The sequence below is a fragment of the Polyodon spathula genome, chromosome 2, assembly GCF_017654505.1.
Source record: "Polyodon spathula isolate WHYD16114869_AA chromosome 2, ASM1765450v1, whole genome shotgun sequence".
NCBI lineage: Eukaryota > Metazoa > Chordata > Actinopteri > Acipenseriformes > Polyodontidae > Polyodon > Polyodon spathula.
In genome coordinates this window covers 96,578,869-96,599,507 of record NC_054535.1, presented here as the reverse complement: position 1 = coordinate 96,599,507, position 20,639 = coordinate 96,578,869, and the positions used below count along the sequence as shown (strand labels likewise).

General features: G+C 38.3%; 1 protein-coding gene across 2 annotated transcripts in view; it reads left to right on the top strand.

The window, feature by feature from the left end:
- The window catches only part of LOC121304533 (WD repeat-containing protein 7-like), a 214,009-nt gene that overhangs the window by 147,672 nt on the left and 45,698 nt on the right, over positions 1-20,639 (top strand). For both annotated transcript variants that reach the window (XM_041235722.1, XM_041235715.1), the window contains one exon: positions 17,985-18,171. In XM_041235722.1, coding sequence (XP_041091656.1) covers positions 17,985-18,171 — 187 coding nt within the window. The remainder of the gene's footprint in view (positions 1-17,984; positions 18,172-20,639) is intronic.

Below are 20,639 nucleotides of genomic sequence, written 5' to 3'. Positions count from 1 at the left end.
TACACACACAACCTAGATTGAGTACTATAATTAGATGTTTATAATGTTGTTTCATGCAATACCACAAGCTTTTGGATTAGTCCACAGCAGTACACAGCACTCACATCACAAGATTTGTAAGCAGCTTCATGCCTGGGATTTGGGAACATACTGAAAGATCTGTCCATCCGCCATGAAGCATCTGCTTATGGCTACACTAGCTGTCCCCAAACATACTGTGTATGTATTTGTGCATCACTGCTAGCTGAAACCACCTGTTTTCCCAGCTGTTTGCCTTTATAAATTAAAATTTAAGGATTGGCATCAGCGGCTTCAGTTCCAATTTCCCAAAGTACATTTGCATTCATATGGTATTTTGTAAAATGCTTTGTAGAATGGCTGCAGTCATTCAATCTTCAATCACATGAATGTCTCCAGTCCCTGAACTACTAAAACACCCTATGGCAAAGTGGTTGGTAGGGGGAATGGGTGTAGCGGTGATGCGGTGCAGGAGTGACAGGCAGACAACGATAATCCATTGAAAAGTGCTTTATTGCTTTTCCAGGTCTGGTGACCGACAAATAAATCAATCCCCAGCAATACACAACGATGTGTAAAGCTCGGGGATAACAGAAATAGGGCACAGTCCCGAACAAAGACAAATAGAGGGTCACCAGTCCTGGGTGAGTGCAGTCGTGCGGGTGGGTGGTGAAAACACGGATACGGTGGTGTGCAGGGGTGCTCCGGACAGTGCTGACCCTTTGCGACAGCTCGGGAGTAGTGCTTTAACTGTCTACAGTGAAACAAACACAGACAGTTAATAAACAAACACAACACGTATTTCACAAAACACTGTGAGTTCCTCTCTCGCTCCTCTCTCTGAACGTTTTACCCAAACGAAGGAAAAGATCAGCATTACCCTGGCCCCTACATGTAATCCCGCATGACATCTAGGTAAACGGTTGCAGCTGCCTTATTACTTGTTTACCTTTCAGGTCAATACGGTCCTACAACAGAGTCTTGCTTCCTTCCAGGCTGACCGACTTCCCGGTCCCGGAAACGAACTGTCAGGCCAGCCCTTCCAGATACTACTTCTCTCGTTCTTTAGCGCCCTCACATGTTGGGAGGAAGATTTATCACCAGAACGCATTGTATTTCTGTCACACACCCCCATATCATGATCGAACCATCTCCATGTTTTTAATGTTTTTTTTCATTGAAGACTTTCTCTCTTTTTTTTTTTTTTTCCTCCAAACATACTGTGGTCCCTTTTTGTGGAATAGTTATATCTTAGTCTGTTTTATGATGGGTGGTTTACTGTGAGGTCTATGTCCATACAGCCGTTCTGTATTCAGATGCTGTTGCACAGTTCTTTCGTGCGCTGTTATGCATGACACTTCTAAATCTTGCTGAAGTCCTTGGCTGTTAATCGGATGATTCTGCTGCACCCTTAATTTCTTTGGATGTCCAGTTCTTTCAAGCGTTTCAGTTGAATTTGTTCTGTGGTACTTCTTGATTATTGCGCGGATTGTGGATTTTGGTATTCCTTATATCTTTGATACTGTTCTATAGCCGTTTCCTTTGTTATTGTTTGCTACGAGTGCTTTTCTCAAACGTGAATCCAACTCATTAGTCTTGACCATCTGCTATGTTGCCAAAGTGTTGTTCTTCAGCAGATTTTGGTAATAATGTCCTATTTTTCTGACTGTTAACTGTAATGCAGCTTAGTTACTTAATTAATTGGTTTTCAATCAATGAATATATTGTAACAGCAGTGGAAGAAAGGTAAAGAAACAGTGTTTAAATGAACCAAAGCTTGTTTTATTAAAGCAGGACTGGAGCTGACGGCAGACTGCCCCAACCAGGCCACCAACCTAGCAGACAAAAAATTGTAAACATTGCAATACATTTGTTCAAGTTAAGGCATTGAAAGGAAACCAATAAGAACACAGAAAGAACCAATAAGTACATACAACACACACATACACAGTCCGGAGCCACGCCTTCTCCTGCTGCTTCCTGCAGCACTGTCACTGCTCAGTTCTGCTCTGTCCCACCGCCACTCCATTACAGTATATGAATATTAGTTTTTTTTTAAAAAAGTTTTTTACTTTTAATGTAAAGGTGCCAATACTTTTGTCATGAACAAATAATTTTAATTGGTTAAGTGCTTTAGTTTTATTATAAAGATTATTTGTTTAACTACCAGAAATTGTGCATTTGTCTCTGTCATATTAATGTTCACTAGTATTTAATTTATTTATCTTGTATTAAGTGTAGTATGCTTGTACTTTTGCCTGCTACTGTATATACTTGTTTAACACCAACAGTAAGTTTATCAAATTGTGATGAAACTCTTAAGGACATTGTTAGTCGTTTTTAATATCTGGCTGTAACTCAGGGATGCCAACTGGCTCCAGAATTTACAGACACTTTAAGCCAGGTCAGGTCTTTTAACTCGCCTCTCTAACCGCAAATTAATTGATTTTATTGAGCACATAACATGAGTGTAAATTGCATGATCTGTCGCGAAAGGAATGTAATTGTTTGCTAACTATTACTAAAAGCACACACCTGTCTGGGGGCGGGAATTACTTCCTGTGAGGATCGATCAATCATCCCATCAATCAGACCAATAAAGCTTGCTGATTTGCCGCATTTGTCTGATTGAGGTGGGGCAGTAAATAAAATGAATACCAGTTTTGTGGTGTGAGACTTGAAATGTGGGATTTTTCCCTGTTTCTGTTACTTATTTGATTTGTTTCATTAACAGTATGTGCCAGTTTGTATCCCCTAGTACATTTTGAGAGCCCCCCTATCCCACTGGGGCTGGAAGGGGAATTGTTGCCGACAGGTACGGTGCCTATAGAAAGTCTACACCCCCTTTCAAAATTTTCACCTTTTGTTGCCTTATAGCCTGGCATTAAAATATTTTTTTTTTTTATCATTTATCTACACATCCTACTCCATAACTTCCAAGTGAAAAAAAAACACTCAGGAGATTCTGTAGCCATGTGGCAAAAAGTTTTGTGGTCTGACGAAACTAAAATTGAACTTTTTGGCCTAAATGTAAAGCATTATGTTTGGTGCAAACACAACACAGTGCATCATCCAAAGAACACCATCCCTACTGTGAAGCATGGTGGTGGCAGCATCATGTTATAGGGATGTTTCTTATTGGCAGAGACTGGGGCACCTGTCAGGATAGACGGGAAAATTAATGGAGCAAAGTACAGAGAAGTCCTTGAGGAAAACCTGCAGTCCTCTGCAAAAAAGCTGAAACTGGGATGGAAGTTCACCTTTCAGCATGTCAATGACTGAAAGCACACAGCCAAATATACACTGGAGTGGATAAGGAACAAAAAAGGTAAATGTCCATGAGTGGCCCAGTCAGAGCCCCAACCTAAATCCAGTCGAAAATTTGTGGCATGACTTGAAGATTGCTGTCCATCAATGCTCCCCAAGGAACTTGACAGAGCTTGAACAGTTTTGTAAAGAATGGTCAAATATTGCCAAATCTAGGTGTGCAAAGTTAGTAGAGACCTATCCTAACACTCACAGCTATATTTGCTGCCAAAGATGCTTCCACCAAGTATTAACTCAAGGGGGTGGATACTTATCCAATTATGATCTTTCAGTTTTGTATTTTTAACAAGTTTTTATTGAGAAAAAAAAAAAAAATCCCCTTAACAGTGTGGAGTATGCTGTGTAGATAAGGGGAAAAAAATCCTCATTTAAATGCATGAAACCCTGACACAGCAAAATGTGAAAAAAAGTTCAAGGGGGTGTAGACTTTCTGTAGATGCTGTATGTGCTTCAGTAGCTGAGACTAGCCAGTGAAAATAGGTACATCTGCAACTCAACTGAAACTCATTTTATTAGCTTCTACTGGACTGTGCTTCCGCCTTCACTTTTAAAGATATTGTAAGCAACACAGGGCTGTGTAACTTCTTTGAACTGTTAATAGGAAAATTATAGTTAATTTGATTTACTTCTTAGAATAGATCTGCTGTGTTGTGTTTTTTTTCTTTGCTGTGCCATGCTGAACAGCATTACATGAACTATGAAATCATAAGAATACTGTTATTAGGTCCACATAAAACTACTAAGTAAAAATAAGATCTAAAGCAGCTGTCCCCTATCTTTCAATTAATATGCATTTTCAGGTAAGTTATACATTTGTGAAATGTTCTTGATGCTTAAAATGTAAAATGCCTGTGCCTTTAAGCAAGCTTGATCCCATTCTCATGAACTTCCTTTTTCTCTCTCCTGGAACTAGAATTGATTTTGCTTTCACTTTTGATTTGACCACTGCAGGTGCTGAGTAGCAGAAAATGTGTGCTGTTAGCCCTACAGTAACTAGGCTTCAGAAATAAACAAAAAGGATTGGCCAACTTTAATGAGGTGAAAACAGATTTTTTTTTTTTTAAGGGCAGATCCAAGTTCCTCCAAAATAGCAGAAGCTGGCAACATACCAGCTGGCGAAAGCAAAGTATTACAAATTGAAATTGGGAAATGTGAGCCTGCAGGATTAAAATTCTGAGTAGAAGCATTTAAAAGAAGCAAGTAAGGGGGTTGTGAATTTGTGAAAATTGTTTTTGAGTTTTTCATTTTTCCAATATTTTCCTGTTTTCTATGTGTAAATATCAGGACTTTCTTCCAATGCATCGGGACGTGGGACATTTGCTAGGAAATCAGGACTGTCCCGACCATATAGGGACTGTTGGCATGCATGTTGTTGTAGACTTGTTGATGCCTATTCTATTAAAAAAAGTTACATGGGTGCTTGTGGTCTGTGCCACTCCATCCTAATTAAAGGAAAAAATATATAATAATAATTTGCTCTTCCACATTTCATTTGTTCTGTACTGTGCTCTTACATTCAAGTGTGCCCTCCATTTATATATAGGACACATTACTCTGTTCTGCCAGCCATTACTATTTTTTAAGGCCTACACTACATATGAACTGCAAACCACTATCAGATCAGATCAGACATGACATGATTGTTGTTTAACATCAGCCATTAAGGAAAGTGCAGTTTGATTTCATGGCTGCTGTAATGTCATGAATAAAATTACCCTTCGTTATGATGCTGTCACTCACATTTTACTGTAGCACTGTAAGACCTTTAAAATCCTTCTGGGGGGGGTGGGGGTGGTCCCCTGATTTATTTACAATATGTTTGTGTAAAAATAAAATTTTAAAAGGCAAGCTCGATTGACTTATATTGTCTTTAAAAATAAAATACTCTAGAAATGTTACAGCGGTTTGTTTCGAGGTAATATACCCTGTTTTTTTCTCTTGTGTTACGCTGTTGACTTGGTATGTGTTTGCCATTATTTGGCAAGGGTTAAGCAGCGCTACACTTAAAGGAGTGCTGCACAGATAATGCAGTCCCTGACTCTGGGAGCAAGCACTGCTGTCAATTGGAGAATTCACATTAGCATAGCTCTGCTCGTCCCACACTTTATAATGGACTCAAAGGTTAAGAGCTGGGGATCTCAACAGCTCCAATCAGCAGAGCTTTTCCAGGGCTAATTACCTCTTTACCATGCTGACTAATGTGACATGTTTATTGCCTTAACTAACAACTCATTAGCTTAGTTGATGTTTTGTCAATATTAATTCATTCATTTAAGCCAAGTCAAAGCTTAAACAAAGATGTCTGGCCTGAGAAATGGGCAGCGGACTGACTTTTCCTCAGTCTGCCTGGTTCTTGAGGCCAATTTAAGCTTAATAAATTTGAAATGTTGAAGTAGTTATAAAGATCCTCTCCTTGGATACTGTTAAAGGGATGGTGCTTGTGATTTCTGGGTGGGGGTTGGGGGCGTGCAATAAACTCAAAATATGTTGCTTTGTGCAGCATGTCATAGTGACGTTGTATGTTATAATCTTTCATGACTGCAACTGTTGCACTGCAAATCAGACATATTGCCTTGCAGTCAAAATTCTTCATTGAACAGGTAATCATTTGCCTAACAATTTTGGAATCTTCTGTGTTCCGCCTCCACCTTTCACTTCTGTAACATCTCCAACTACTTTTTGGCTACTGATTTTAAATTTTACACAAAATAAAATAAATAGTTTAAGCAAGCCTTCGCTTCTCTGTCCTAATCAAAATTGTCTACTCTGTGAGTGAGGAAGTGGATCATGTTTGCTATTTGATTGGCTATTTTATTATCTTTGTGAGCAGTGATTGGCTTAATGGGAATGTCACTCATACAACGCAGACTGCACCTGTTGAATACGCATGTTATATTAAAGAGGCAGGGTTTTTTTAAAGAACAATTCCAAAATGATACAGTACATCAGTGCAATTTTAGAAACTAATGAGCACTGAAGGAGAAATTATTATTATTTTTTTATTTTTTTTTTTTACGTCAGACGACGAATACATGTTAAAAGTAAAAGGTAAGCAGTGCAGTTTCACTTTACGTTGCCTCTGTCTGTCCCCTGCTGAGTGCTGTGTCTGTTGGTTGCTCATTTTTAGTCAGTGTAAGCCACCTTACAGTAAATGTAGATTTATCATGCACGTTGGGCTCACTACTTTACGTGCGCGCTAACTCTAAATTTGGTGCCCTTTCTTAAGTGAGGCTCCCCGTGTGTATAAAAAGATTCTCCTAGTGAGTATTTTCAAACAGCACAGTTAGCATTTGGACATGCTGTGTGCATCCTAGGCAGGCTATAAAAAAAAAAAACATTTATGATATTTCTTGGATTACTGTATATGGATGTTATGGTTCAAGGAGAAATATATAAAAACAATAATACATTGCATAAATAATATAATATATATAAATATATATATATATATATATATATATATATATATATATATATAAAAAGCACTGCAAGGAATGTATCTGCTCGATTTCTTTGCCTAAAAACACTTACATCACCAGTAATTAAGCATTCCTCTGAGGGGAGTTAATATGACTTTTTGTCACTGTCATTCTTCAAAGACTTGTAGAGGGACTTACTTTGTATTACCAGTATTATTTAAACCCTACAGACATGTATTTTAATCTGTTTCATACAATTTCACAGGCCTTTAATGATACATCATTTATGTACAGTAGGCCTGCACTTTTTTCACCTTACAATCGGGGGTCAAGAAGAGCTACTTCCTCGTAGTGACCCCTGGGCAACATCTCTGACGGCAAAAAGCTCTTCAAATCGAACTTACCATGCAATGCTTACCAGCAATGAATTGTACTCCGCAAGAAGAAAATAACCTAAGGGTCTTTCAAGAACCCTCAGGTCCGTTTGTCCTGCAAATCAATGTGGAAGGCCTAACTAGAGCCAAATGCGTGGTCATCAACCACCTGGCTCAAGAGCACGACGCTCAAGTGAAACTCCTTCAAGAGACTCACACCAAAGATGACAGCAATATCAAGATACATGGCTACCACCTCACAGGTGCCATCCATCATGCGCACCATGGAGTGGCTACCCTAGTAAAAGTTGACACAAATGGAAAGCACGTAGCCCAATCACCGGATGAAGATACTACACAGTGGATTGCAATTGAAATAGAAAGCTTTACTATTGTCAATATCTACAAACAACCTAGTACCCAGTTCTCCAGTCTTCCAAGCTACCTGCATCCTGTCATCTATGCTGGTGATTTCAATTGTCAACACATCAACTGGGGCTATCGAAAGAGCACACAGGAAGGCGAGGCCCTAGCCAACTGGGCATCCATTCAAGGTTTAACTCTGCTGTTCGATAAGAAACAAGCCAACACGTTCTTCTCTGCCAGGTGGCAAAGTGGAACAAACTCGGACTTGGTGTTTTTCAGCCCAACAGACAACCACATGCCTTAAACCACAATGCTCAGTGCTGAGCAGATTTCCGAAATAGCAGCACAGACCAGTAGTCACGTTCCACCCAGCACTTGTGACACCAATGCCAAGCTGTCCATCCGCTCGCTGGAACTTCCAAAAAGCAAATTGGACCGAATTCACCAAAGAAACCAGCTCCTTTCCGCTTAAACTTCCAGATCCAAACTCAGCTGATGTTAACGATTCGTACTCAAGGTTCTGCAGTATGATTCTCTCCACATCTAACAATCATATCTCAAGAGGTTTCTGAAAGACCTACATTCCCGGCTTGGATGAAGAATGTATGAACTTAGCCTCTGAACTCGACTCAGCAACCACAACAGAAAGAGCACAATCCATCGACTCGGCTCTAATAGAATACCTGGACAACAAAAAGAAACAAGAGTGGAACAACACTGTCTCTGAAATCGACATGAAGCACTCCGGTAGAAGAGCCTGGCAAACCATCAACCGACTGACTGGCCAAAGCCATAAACCACAAACCAGGTCAAAGCCAACGACATCGTAAAGGTGCTTGTTGACAATGGCAAACCCACATAGACGAGCAGTTTGCCAGGAAAGTTAAACAAGAGATTCATGACAGCTGGTGAGCCAGCTCAGCAGATGATAACAGCCACAGCAGCTTCTCCTATCCTGAACTGATTGCAGCGATTTCCACCCTCAAGGCAGGGAAAGCTCCAGGACCTGACCACCTGCATCCTTACCCACCTCTCTGCACCTGCCATTTTTCAACAACAGCCTATTATTAAACAAAATGCCTAAGATCTGGAGAACAGCAAAAGTCATCGCTATCCTTAAACCAAACAAACCACTTGAGGACCCAAAAAGCTACTGGCCAATCAGCCTCCTCTGCATCATCTTCAAGCTTATGGAAAGGCTAATACACAACAGAATAAACTCTATCGTAGACTCACAGCTCCCAAACGAACAAGCAGGTTTTAGGCCAAATAAATCAACAACCGACCAGGTCTGCTGTATGGTCGATGATATCGAACAATGCTCCCAAGAAAAAAAGAAAGCGGGTTCTGTTCTTGTGGACTTAACAGCAGCTTATGACACGGTCTGGCATAAAGGACTCATACTCAAACTGCTTCGTATCATCCCAAACAAGAAATTGGTCCTAGTTAGTTCTTTATCCAAGACCTAATCTCTAACAGATCATTTACCTTAACACTGGGCAACGACACCTCCAGGAAATTTTACCTTATGAATGGTGTCCCACAAGGCTCGTTGCTGGCGCCAATGCTGTTTAACATCTACACAGCTGACCTGCCATGTACAGCTCCCAAAAAGTACATATACGCAGACGACATCGCTATTTTGTACTGCTCCACAGACATCAAAGCAATAGAAACTACACTATCGATTGACCTGAACAAGCTGAACTGCTACTTCAAAGACTGGAGGTTAAAACTTAGCATCACCAAGACAGTGAGCAGCATTTTCCACCTCGCTAATCGCCTTGCTAACATAACAATCAACGTCAAGTGCGAAGACAAAACTATTCCATTTGAGAAAAGCCCGAAATATCTAGGAGTTGTACTTGACAGCTCACTGACATTCAAGCAACATCTCGAACAAACAGCAGCAAAAATCCAAGCAAGGAACAATCTCCTGCCAAGACTAGCTGGCGCTAGCTGGGGTGCAAATTTCACTGTATTACGCACCTCTGTGCTTTCTCTAGCCTTCTCGGTAGCTGCTGTCCTGCCTGGAACAACAGCAGCCACATGAAGAAGGTAGACACAGCCCTGAACAACAGCATGTGCATTATCACCGGGTGCATTAGATCTACACCCACTGAACTGCTACCGATTCTCAGCGGCATCTCTCCACCAAGTCTTTGCAGAGAAGCAAGTTGCATCAACCTTGCACTGAAAGCCTCGGATGATTCCAACCACCTGCTGCACGATGCCATCTGCAACCGGAACACCATGATCCTCCGCCTAGAAAGCCGGCACCCACCTTCTAACACAATGAGGCGCCTTATGAAAGAAGCAAACAATGACAATGGCACCAATTGGGCTAACAAAAAGTGGCAAGACGCGTGGAATGATAACCACCACAGACTGAAATAGTTTATCGACAAAGTATCTAACAAACCCGCTGGAAATGACCTACCCAGACAAGCCTGGGTCAAGCTGAACCGACTAAGAACTGGACATGGCCGTTTCCGGGCCACCCTACACAAGTGGGGTCTCACTGATGACCCAATTTGCGAATGCGGCGACGGCAAGGAGCAGACGGACGACCACATTCTATACTCCTGCCCTCGCTTCAGGTGCCCCAGCAACTTCACCGATTTGGATGATGCCAGCCGCGACTGGCTGAGGCACCTGACTGTGACAATATAACTATGTAACTTCTGCATGTTAAGCTCATACGAATATATGTATACCTTACAATCACTGCAACCATTTTTCCACATTTTATGAGAGGTACACTTATAGTGTAAAAACTAACAAAAAGCTGTAATCTCAATCAATGTGTCCAGTACGTCTATAAGTCAGGGGTGGCCAAACTTTCTCACCCTACGAGCTGCATACCAAAATTTCCATATGGTCAAGAGCCGCAAGACACACACTGTAAAACATGAAATGTGAGCATTGTTGTGCAGTACAGTAGTTGTTAAGCTCTTGATGGCAGCAAAATACAGACGAACAAGGTACATAATATTGCCTAGACAGTTTCTGTGCAATTTGTATTGTACTGTAGATCTACAGTGTGTTAAACTTTAAACGCTGGTGTTTTTTCATTATTTCTGTTTATACTGTATGTATTATGCACTTTAAATAAAATTTATTCAGTTATTATGAAGCAAAGTACAATAACTGACCTGATTTCATCAAAAACACCACATAAAACACACATTTTTGTAAGCAAGATTTTTTTTTGACAAGCTCTTCCATTGAAGGTCTGAATGCTGGGTTTAAAAAGAAACTGCTGCGTGCATTAAACTGTTGAACTTTATGGATGACAAATGCACTGTATTTATTTTGAAAGGGATTACAGTGCCTGCTCATGATGAGACATAAAATATAAATATAATAATTTTAGCCCTGCAATATAACATTTAAACATGCATTCTAGTGCCAACACTCCAATTGTATAAAAAGTTTAATTAATCTGATAGACATTTGCCGCAAACGATATTCCACGCTTACTATACAAAACTCGCTTGATTCGTTAAATCGGCTTCTTTAGTGAACACTGAAAGCAGGTTCTGCCTTCTTTCTGATCCAGGAGGATATTGAGATGAAAATGTGTTGTGATTTGTTTCGTAATGACATTTGAGGTTGCTCGCCTTACAGGCTACAAGCGATTTGTTGCAGATGAGTCAAGTTTAACACTCTTTTCAGTGAAAGCAAACTCTTCTTCCCAGTCTGCATTAAAACTGCTTTCATTTATTACTCGTGGAGGGTTTGCTCAATGCCATAGTCCACATCAATTATGTATTTTATTTATTTTTTTACTGTGAGACTCAAAAGGTTAAGCAGCATGAATATTTATAATAATTTCCTTGTTCATAATTCTTGTTTGTGAACGTTTCCAGTTGCGTTTGGTTAAGATGGAGAATTAGAGTTGTGCTGTGTACTAAAGCTTCTGCAATACTCATTTGCTTCCCCACATTCATCCTTTCTTTTCAGAAGCAGATTGCTGGAATGTTTAGGCAATGAAAATGATGATCCAAGCTGAAATAGCAAGACTCGTATAGAACACACATAATATGATGCTAAGCTGGTTGTACATCTAATATTATGCATGTACTGTATGTGATACAAATGATCCATTTAAATGGCTGTTTAATTGTTTCCATTACTTCCATATTCATCAGGCTGCTGTCAAATTAAGGAGACCATGAATACAGTTTATGAATTTTCCTGTAACCTTTAAGAACTAAAAAAGGAGGCCCATGGTTACTGTACTGTCTTGGTGATCTGGTGTCACAATTTTGATTTTTACATCTTAGACAGTACAGCATACACACTGCATGTGTTTAATTATTTGGTCATTTATTTATTGATTTCTTTGTTTCTACAACAGCAAAATGCAAACAGAACATGTAAACAGTGGCTTTGTTGTATTGTAGTTTTAATAGGAATGTTAGTTTTACTTGTTTTTATTTTCTTTGTCAAAAACCTGCATGTGTACCGCATCCTTTACATTTTGATGAAGCAATGTTACAGTATGGTATGGTATGGATCAGAAGTGCAAGACCTAGAAAGCATCTCTATTTTGTATTTTAGGGCATTTGCTTTCCATTTTGCTTCTCTTATGCCTTTGCAACAAAAAGCAGGCTTCCCTTGATGGGAGCGACAGCTGCTCCCCTAGCAGTGACAGAGCAGCAAAAAGTTGTCAGAAGCCATCTTGCAGGCTGCTTTGTTGAACCATGAAAATAACAACTGATATGTAAATTGTAGGCTGCAATAAGGAAAACTCAATCTAATGAAATCAAAATAATTGATGGCAGATTTAGTTTTTTTTTTATTATGTTCGAATACGGTATCTCACTATTAAAGATTATTGTTAGTACTCCATCCAATATAGCAATAAAGACAGAAGTAGATATGTAAGTGCCGAAGCTCCTGCACTGACTAAATAACATAATTATTATGAAGACAATGATTCAATTAAACATCATTAAACTGTTTTGATTTTCAGTATTGATGTCGGGATCAGCTTATAATTGGATGCATACCTGAAGATAGCATCCTGGCTCATCTAGCTTTCAGCTTGAGTTTTTCTGTGATGTATTTCATTTTGTATTGTGTAACAAATATCCCAGCTGCAGCATTTTGACCTGTTTTGTGGGTTTTATGGTTTTTATTGTTTTTAAGATGTGGGGTGGGGGTTGCAGTTGCAATAATCAAAGGTGATATACAGAAAAGGCGATGTACCAAATAATCTTATCTTCACAGCAACATGAACAATAGTGATATCCATAGAGTAGTCATTGCACAGCATAAAGTAATATATTTTCCTGGTACCTTTCCAATTTCTATTTTGTAGTAAGGCCCATTTATAGGGTATTGCTTGTTGCTTCCTCAGTTGCCACGTATATTGGAATATAGTGACCCTAAACAAATACAGCAAATTGAAAATGTAATTATTTAGCAGTTAGCATTCACAAACAACATTAATTTGATTTCTATGCAAACATACGACCATTTGGAAACCTCTTGTCAGCATTTGTGTTGCAGATCATTACACACTACAGACCTTAATGATCCTGAGCCAAGTGGGTTCACTCCACCTTCACAAAGGGGGGAGACGGAGAGGCTAGAGCCCACGGAATATAGAGTTTTTCTGAAACTGATTCTTTAAACTATCTGTGCAGGGGTTGGAATAAAGCTGCTAAAACAACTTGAGCAATGTCAGTAAGATAATTATCATTACTATTTTGTAAGATTTTTTTTTTTTAAATGGCATTTCATTGTTTCCAGGTGAATGTCTTGCTCAGATTAAAGTTAAGGTTTGGTGCGTGTGCGTGTGTGAGAGAGAGGGAGATAGCTAAAAGATTTCAGTTAAATGCCAGCAGTCTTAGCCATTCTCTGGAGGCCTTCCCCCCACACCATGCTGACCACTGCAGATGCAGCTTTGCATTTGAAATGTTTACAATTGCTGACCCAGGGGCAGTGTCCGCAAGATGTGAGTTTGAGTCGTAAAAAAGCTGTCCGTCAACACTTAGTAGGTTTTGTAGACATGTAGGTTATTTAAAGAGCTGCCAAGGACGACATCTGGATTGTTCTTTCCTTTGAAATATGTGTATCATATTTGATGCCTAAGGTTTCATAAAGGGGATTTACTGCAGTTTCTCTGCCGTCTTATCCTGAAGGTATAATAGCTCACACTTTCCAGAGGTTAAACCCTAGGTTTCCAGATCCTTTGAGGATTTCTATGATATCACTGTAATTGAGGTAGTAATATACAGAGAAAACATTTAGAATTAGTAGTATCAGCATGTACATTTCACTTCCAGAAAACCAATGTAGATATAATGGGTATTTTATAAGATTCTGTAGTATTGCACCTGCCATTATTTTATAACAAAAATGCTTTTTTCCTTTTGAAAACATCATCATATAGTTTGTATTTTACAAAGTGCAACGCACACATTTAAATCATGTTACACATGATTTTAGTAGAATAGTAACCATTGGTGTTTAACTAGGGTTAGATGTAAAGTCTGGTTCACTTCACAGATCACAATTGGCGCTATTGTCGAACTACGTAATGTTACCTTAGGTAAGGTAGTCCAAGATAAGTGCAAATCAGTGCTTTGTGAATCCAACTGATAGCTTCAGTCCTTTAACCCTTCTGCACAAGTTGTTTCAGGATGTGTCCACTGGGGAATGCAGTACAACATATGCATTTCACAAAGGCAGCTAGGGAGAGCCATTTACTGTGTCCTTTTATCCAGCATTGTAAGGGTTTGCTCAAATTCTGAAGCAGAAACAAAATCTTAGATAGTAAGAAACTATAAACATAGATCGGCTAATAGACATTTAAAGTATGCATATACAGTATAATATATGGAGTAATATACTGTAGAAATCTGTGCAGAATAACAAATGATAACAAATTGTGCAAGGATTGGCGTTCCCCTCTCCTTCTCTGTTAATGGTCTGTCTTCGCCTGCAGTGTTTCTCTTAAATGCCAGGTCATGCTTGAGATGACCTCTGCAGATAATGATTTTTTCCTTGCATAAAATGGCTGAAAGCACTGATCCTTACTTCCAGTGTCCTTTGTGTAGGTGTGTACTGCAAGTGGTCAGTGCATATGTTATTCAGAGTGTTTCAGGTTGTGACCCATTTTATAATGAATATAGATTTGAGAGATCTGTTACCTAATAGTGTGCAATAGTTTTTGTTTTATATTTCAGTAATACATAGAAATTAATATGATTTTGACATAATCCATAATCATCACACTGTTTTCATTTATTACACTGTGGCAGTGTGTCCACGGCTTTGATTTGCATGCATACCTAATGTTTCGCCTGAATTTGGATAAAAATGTAGTTGTACTATTATCCGCTGCTAGGGATTCATATCCCCGATGACAAGAACACAGAGTTTTACATAGAGATCTGCAACCAGATGTGATGGAACTTTGTTTGAATATTCTTTAGCACCATTTATATCGATTAGAACCAGAATGTGAAGAAAGTATCTGTTAAACTTACATATGGAGGATATACAGATCATGGTGATCAACTTTCATAGACTAATTGCTCCAAAATTACAACCTTAGCAGGGAAATTGTTACTAACAAAACCATAATGTTTATATCAAATTCAAGTGTTCTGCACTGCACATATTACAGGTCCTGGTTCTTGAAATTACAATGATGCTAGCATGATGTGAGAACTGAAACAAGAAGAAATAAAAGAAAGCCAAAGTCAGACCTATTCACTGTGGATTCTGTAGTGGGTTTTCTTTGTCAGATACACACGGCTATTCAGCTGTTGTTGTATGTACTGTATGTGGAGTGCTTGGATACATATTTGATTATGGAGCTGGTATACATTGTGGTGATTATTTGAAATAGTTTTAAGTGCATTCATGTGTAATGGGATAGAGATCTGAGGCATTGCTTTTAAAATACCACTAGCTATTGTTAGAGACTGCATTCAATGTAGTGCCAATACATTTGCAGATTTTTTTTTTCCATTATAACAAGCAGTGTTTTGTTTTGTTTTATTTTATTTTATATATGAAGTTGTGTTGTGCCTGATAGTATCCAATCTGGGTGTTTTTTGGTTTTGGATCTGTACTGCAGTTATGATATTTTTACTGGAACCTTCTGTACAATAACTAATGATTATAGCACAGCACATATCTTCATTGTTTAATGGAAAGATGTAAAACGTGGCTGACCGCCTGACAAAAAGTTTCTATGTAGACAGATGTTGAGCTATTTGTTACTTGTAACTGACTATGGGTTAACCACTAACAATATTCAGTATGAGAATAGTAATGTAGTGGACATAGTATCTGCGTACTGGTGACAGGGCAGAAGGTATTATACCTGATGTTTCTCAATCTTTCTTTAAGTCCTTGGCGGGGTTTAATTGATCCGATGATTCTCCTACCTGCTGTACCCATAATTTCTTTGGACGTTCACTTCTTTCAAGTGTTTCCATTGAATTTGTTCTGTGGTACTTCTTGATTATTGCTGTGAGTGTGGATCTTGGTATTCCATATTTCTTTGATACTGTTCTGTAGCCTTTTCCTTTGTTGTTGTTTGCTACGAGTGCTGTTCTCAACTGTGAATCCGACTCTTTTGTCTTGACCATGATCTGCTGTGTTGCCAAAACATTCTTCTTTAACAGACATTTTAAATAATTACCTCTTTTTCTGGCTATTGACTTTATAATGCAGCTTAGTTATTGCATAGTGGTTTTCAGTCGTTTAATATATTTTTAAATTAGTTCTATATGTTTTTTACAAACTTCTAATGTAAAGGTGCCAATAGTTACAGAGCCTGTAGAAAGTCTACACCCCCTTGAACATTTTTTCACATTTTGCTGTGTCAGGGCCTCAGAGTTTCATGCACTTAAATGAGGATTTTTTTCCACTTATCTACACACCATACTGTTAAGGGGAAAAAAGTTTTTATTGAGAAAAAAAAATATATATATATTAAAAATACAAAACTGAAACTTCATAATTGGATAAGTCTCCACCCCCTTTGTTAATACTTGGTGGAAGCAACTTTGGCAGCAATTACAGCTGTGAGTCTGTTGAGATAGGTCATACCAACTTTGCACACCTAGATTTGGCAATATTTGACCATTCTTCTTTACAAAACTGTTCAAGCTCTGTCAAGTTCCTTGGGGAGCATTGATGGACAGCAACCTTCAAGTCATGCCATAAATTTCAGATTGGATTTAGGTTGGGACTCTGACTGGGCCACTCAAGGACATTTAACTTTTTTTTTTTCCTTAGCCACTCCAGTGTAGCTTTGGCTGTGTGCTTTGGGTCGTTGTCATGCTCAAAGGTGAACTTCCGTCCCAGTTTCAGCTTTCTTGCAGAGGGCAGCAGGTTTTCCTCAAAGACTTCTCTGTGCTTTGCTCCATTCATTTTCCCTTGTGTCCTGACAAGTGCCCCAGTCCCTGCCAATGAGAAACATCCCCACAACATGATGCTGCTACCACCATGCTTCACAGTAGGGATGGTGTTCTTTGGGTGATGCGCTGTGTTGGGTTTGCGCCAAACATAACGCTTTGTTTTTAGGCCAAAAAGTTCCATTTTAGTTTAGTCAGACCACAAAACTTTTTGCTACATGGCTACATAATCTCCAGAGTGTTTTTTTTTTTGTTTGCATACTTTAAATGGGATTCAAGGTTGGCTTTCTTGAGTAATGGCATCCTTCTTGCCACCCTACCATACAGGCCAGATTTGTGGAGTGCTTGGGATATTGTTGTCACATGCACACTTTGACCAGTCTTGGCCATAAAAGCCTGTAGCTCTTGCAAAGTTGCCATTGGCCTCTTGGTAGCCTCTCTCTATTTTTAATTAATTTTCTACAAATTTCTAGAATATTTTTTTTCACTTGGAAGTTGTGAGGTAGGATGTGTAGATAAATGAAAAAAAAAACTATTTAAATGCATTTTAATTCCAGGCTATAAGGCAACAAAAGGTTAAAATTTTGAAACTGGGTGTAAACTTTCTATAGGCACTATATTTCATAAACAAATATTTTAAATTGCTTAAGTATTTTTTTCTTCTTGTAAAGATTGTTTGTTAAACTACTGTATCAAAAATGAGGTCTTTGTCATATTAATTAGTGGTTAATGCTTGTATCACCTTACATTAAGTGTAGGATGTCAATACTTTTATCTGTGACTGTGTAATATATTATATATATATATATATATATATATATATATATATATATATATATATATATATATATAATAAAACAAGTAACCAGCATTCAACTTTCTTACTAACTGGATGTGTAGTTAAAGTTGCCTTTCTGAAACACAGACTAATTTTACCCATGTGACAAGCCCGTGGAGGTTCATGGATTTTTCAGCTGTTTGTACGGGACGCCACTATTTCCAAAACAAACAGGTAACTGGGGTTATGAGCAAGAAATCAATTTTCTAGTTCCATTGTCATTGACTCCCCACCTCTCCCCTTTTAATTCTAGGCAAGGCGCTCACATTCCTCCTGCTGCAGCCGCCCAGCCCCAAACTTCCTTCTCATAGCACCATTCGCCGGACTGCCATTGATCTCATTGGTCGGGGCTTCACAGTCTGGGAGCCCTACATGGACGTCTCAGCCGTGCTGATGGGGCTGCTGGAGCTTTGTGCCGACTCTGAAAAGCAACTCTCTAAGTGAGTACCTGCACAACATGCTCTTTTCTGTATACTGTTTCATTGTTTACAGGGACCGGCTCCAATTCCTGGGCCTCCAGTATGGATTGCCAATAAAAAGCAAAAGTTGAAGAGAGGGACGCTGCTGTTCCAGATGCTTTTAAAACACAGCTCACACAAATAGGATGCACACTTGAATTCTTCTGCATTTGTATTTCCAGTTCATTTTAGCCCCATTGTTAATGGTATGACACACAGAACTAATTGAGTACTAGAGAAATTATACATGTACAATGTGTCTGTGTATTAAATTCAGCATAATTGGAATATTGTAATTAATACACTTCTATACCTGAGATGGTATAATAACACAAAGATGTACATCATGTGTATTAGCTTTAGAAAAAATAGATTTATTTTTTTACCCCCACTGCCTCATTACCTTTTTATGTTTGCAATAATTGAGTGGTTCTTATTGAACTATTCAGTTTTTTTCTTTTCTATTGTTTTTTTAAATACTATATTTCCGTTGTTGATGTTCTTTGACCTGATTTCCAGGGCAGTTCTTCAGTAGTTGCCTGCCATAAGCATATTTAACACAGGCTATATCAGATTCAAAAACACATAAGCACCAGTGCCATCTAGTGAACAGGTTCGAAGGGTAAAGATTTTGTTTGTACTGCTGGCAGTACACTTTGGTGCACTAGATGGCTGTGTAATGAAATTATGTGCTTTATCAGGTCAGAACCAGAATGTATGTGTGCCTAATAAGGATTAATACATTACTAGCAGATAAAGATACATCTGTAAGACGTTGTAAAACTGTGTTCACTGATATATTTACAGCATCAATCATGATAAATATGCTTGGAGGAATAACACAATCTAAGCACAGTACTCCATTAACAAAATGCAATCCAAGTCTTGCTTTGTTCATGTTCTAGACCTTTGCTTTAAAAAACAAAGTGCGCCAGTCCTTTTCTAACCTTAATATTTGGCCAACAAATAACAAATAAGGTTAACTTGGACTGTAAGGACAAAATGAAAAATACTGCTAACATCTGTTTATGCAATTAAGATGAAACCTGATCTTCAGAAATTTATTATGAGTATATATATGTCTGCTTTTCTGTAGATGTCCTAATACAGTTAGACTGAGGGAGTAATTTTTCAGTGTTTATTAGAAATACACCAAATAGTAGGAAACCTCATGCACTCAGTACAGACTAGAAATACAGACGTGACATACTTTCTAGAGAAAAAAATTAGATTTGTCAGCAACCCCCATCATTCTCCCAAAGCAAGCACCCTGACAAATAAATATTTGCTCTGTGTTTTGTTTTTTGTTTTTTTAATAGGAGTGAGTCATTGTTTGGATTACAGTGTTGTACTGTCTGACCTTAGATTGTGATCAGTTGGTTTGAGAGTCTTGCTCACTGTGAAATCAAATTCTGACAGGCTTGTCTTATCAGTGTCTATAAGGGGTGTTTTAATCTTTGTTATAAAGAAAAGAAGATATTTCATGCACAAAGATTAGTGTTACCCTGCACTATCAAATTTAAATCAATACACAAATGAATGCACAATACAAAATCACATTTTCAAAGTCTCGCCAAATCTGTAGAACAAAAGCTGTATCCGAATAAAAAAACAAAAAAAAAAGTGGAATCTCAATGAAGTGGTGAAAGGCTTTATCAAAAGTGGGTAATTTCTTCAAATTTCTTTTACATTTCTGTCAAAATTGAAAAAAGGGTTATTCCACCACTGTACAACAAGGATGAATTTGGGAAACATTTTTAAATTGATGAGTAAGAAAATTCACTTGTAGTTAAAAAAATGATCATTAAGATAGTGGGCTCAATTTTAATGATCTAAACAGTGGTGGATGTAAGTCCTATCGCCATTTAATTTTAATTACACCATTTAATCCTGCTGATATTTTACATCGGACATCAATTATTGCCCCCCTTATTAACTCATTTAAATGGAATAAAAACACATTGGAAAGAGGTCTGTAGAATGAGGTGGCGCAGAGTTTTAGGTTAGTGGTATTAAGATCCACCACTGATTTATCATTAAAAGTAGACCTCTGGGTTGATTTTAATCTAAACCTTAGTGGATCCTTATCAGTATTTAACTAGATATTTTATTCAGCTCGAGCATTTAACTGCTTGAGGTGGGCCTTACCAGACAGTAAAGCCCTGTTCTTTGGGTTCTATTGCTTAATTATTAAGATATCAGTTGTAATGGCCCTTCTTTCGTCATATTAACCCATTTGTCATGTGTGTTATTGATAAAGGTAGGTATTGAACTATTATAAAGAGGTGATTCAAACATATTGTTATGCTGGTTACTCAGTACAGCTCAGCTGGAATGTTCAAAGAAGTTAATATGTGTTGCCATTTATTTTCGCCTGTGTTCAGTTTGATCAAATTTTGAACTGTTATAGCCTCACGTAGTGACATTCATTAAGATCTTTTGACCAAGTA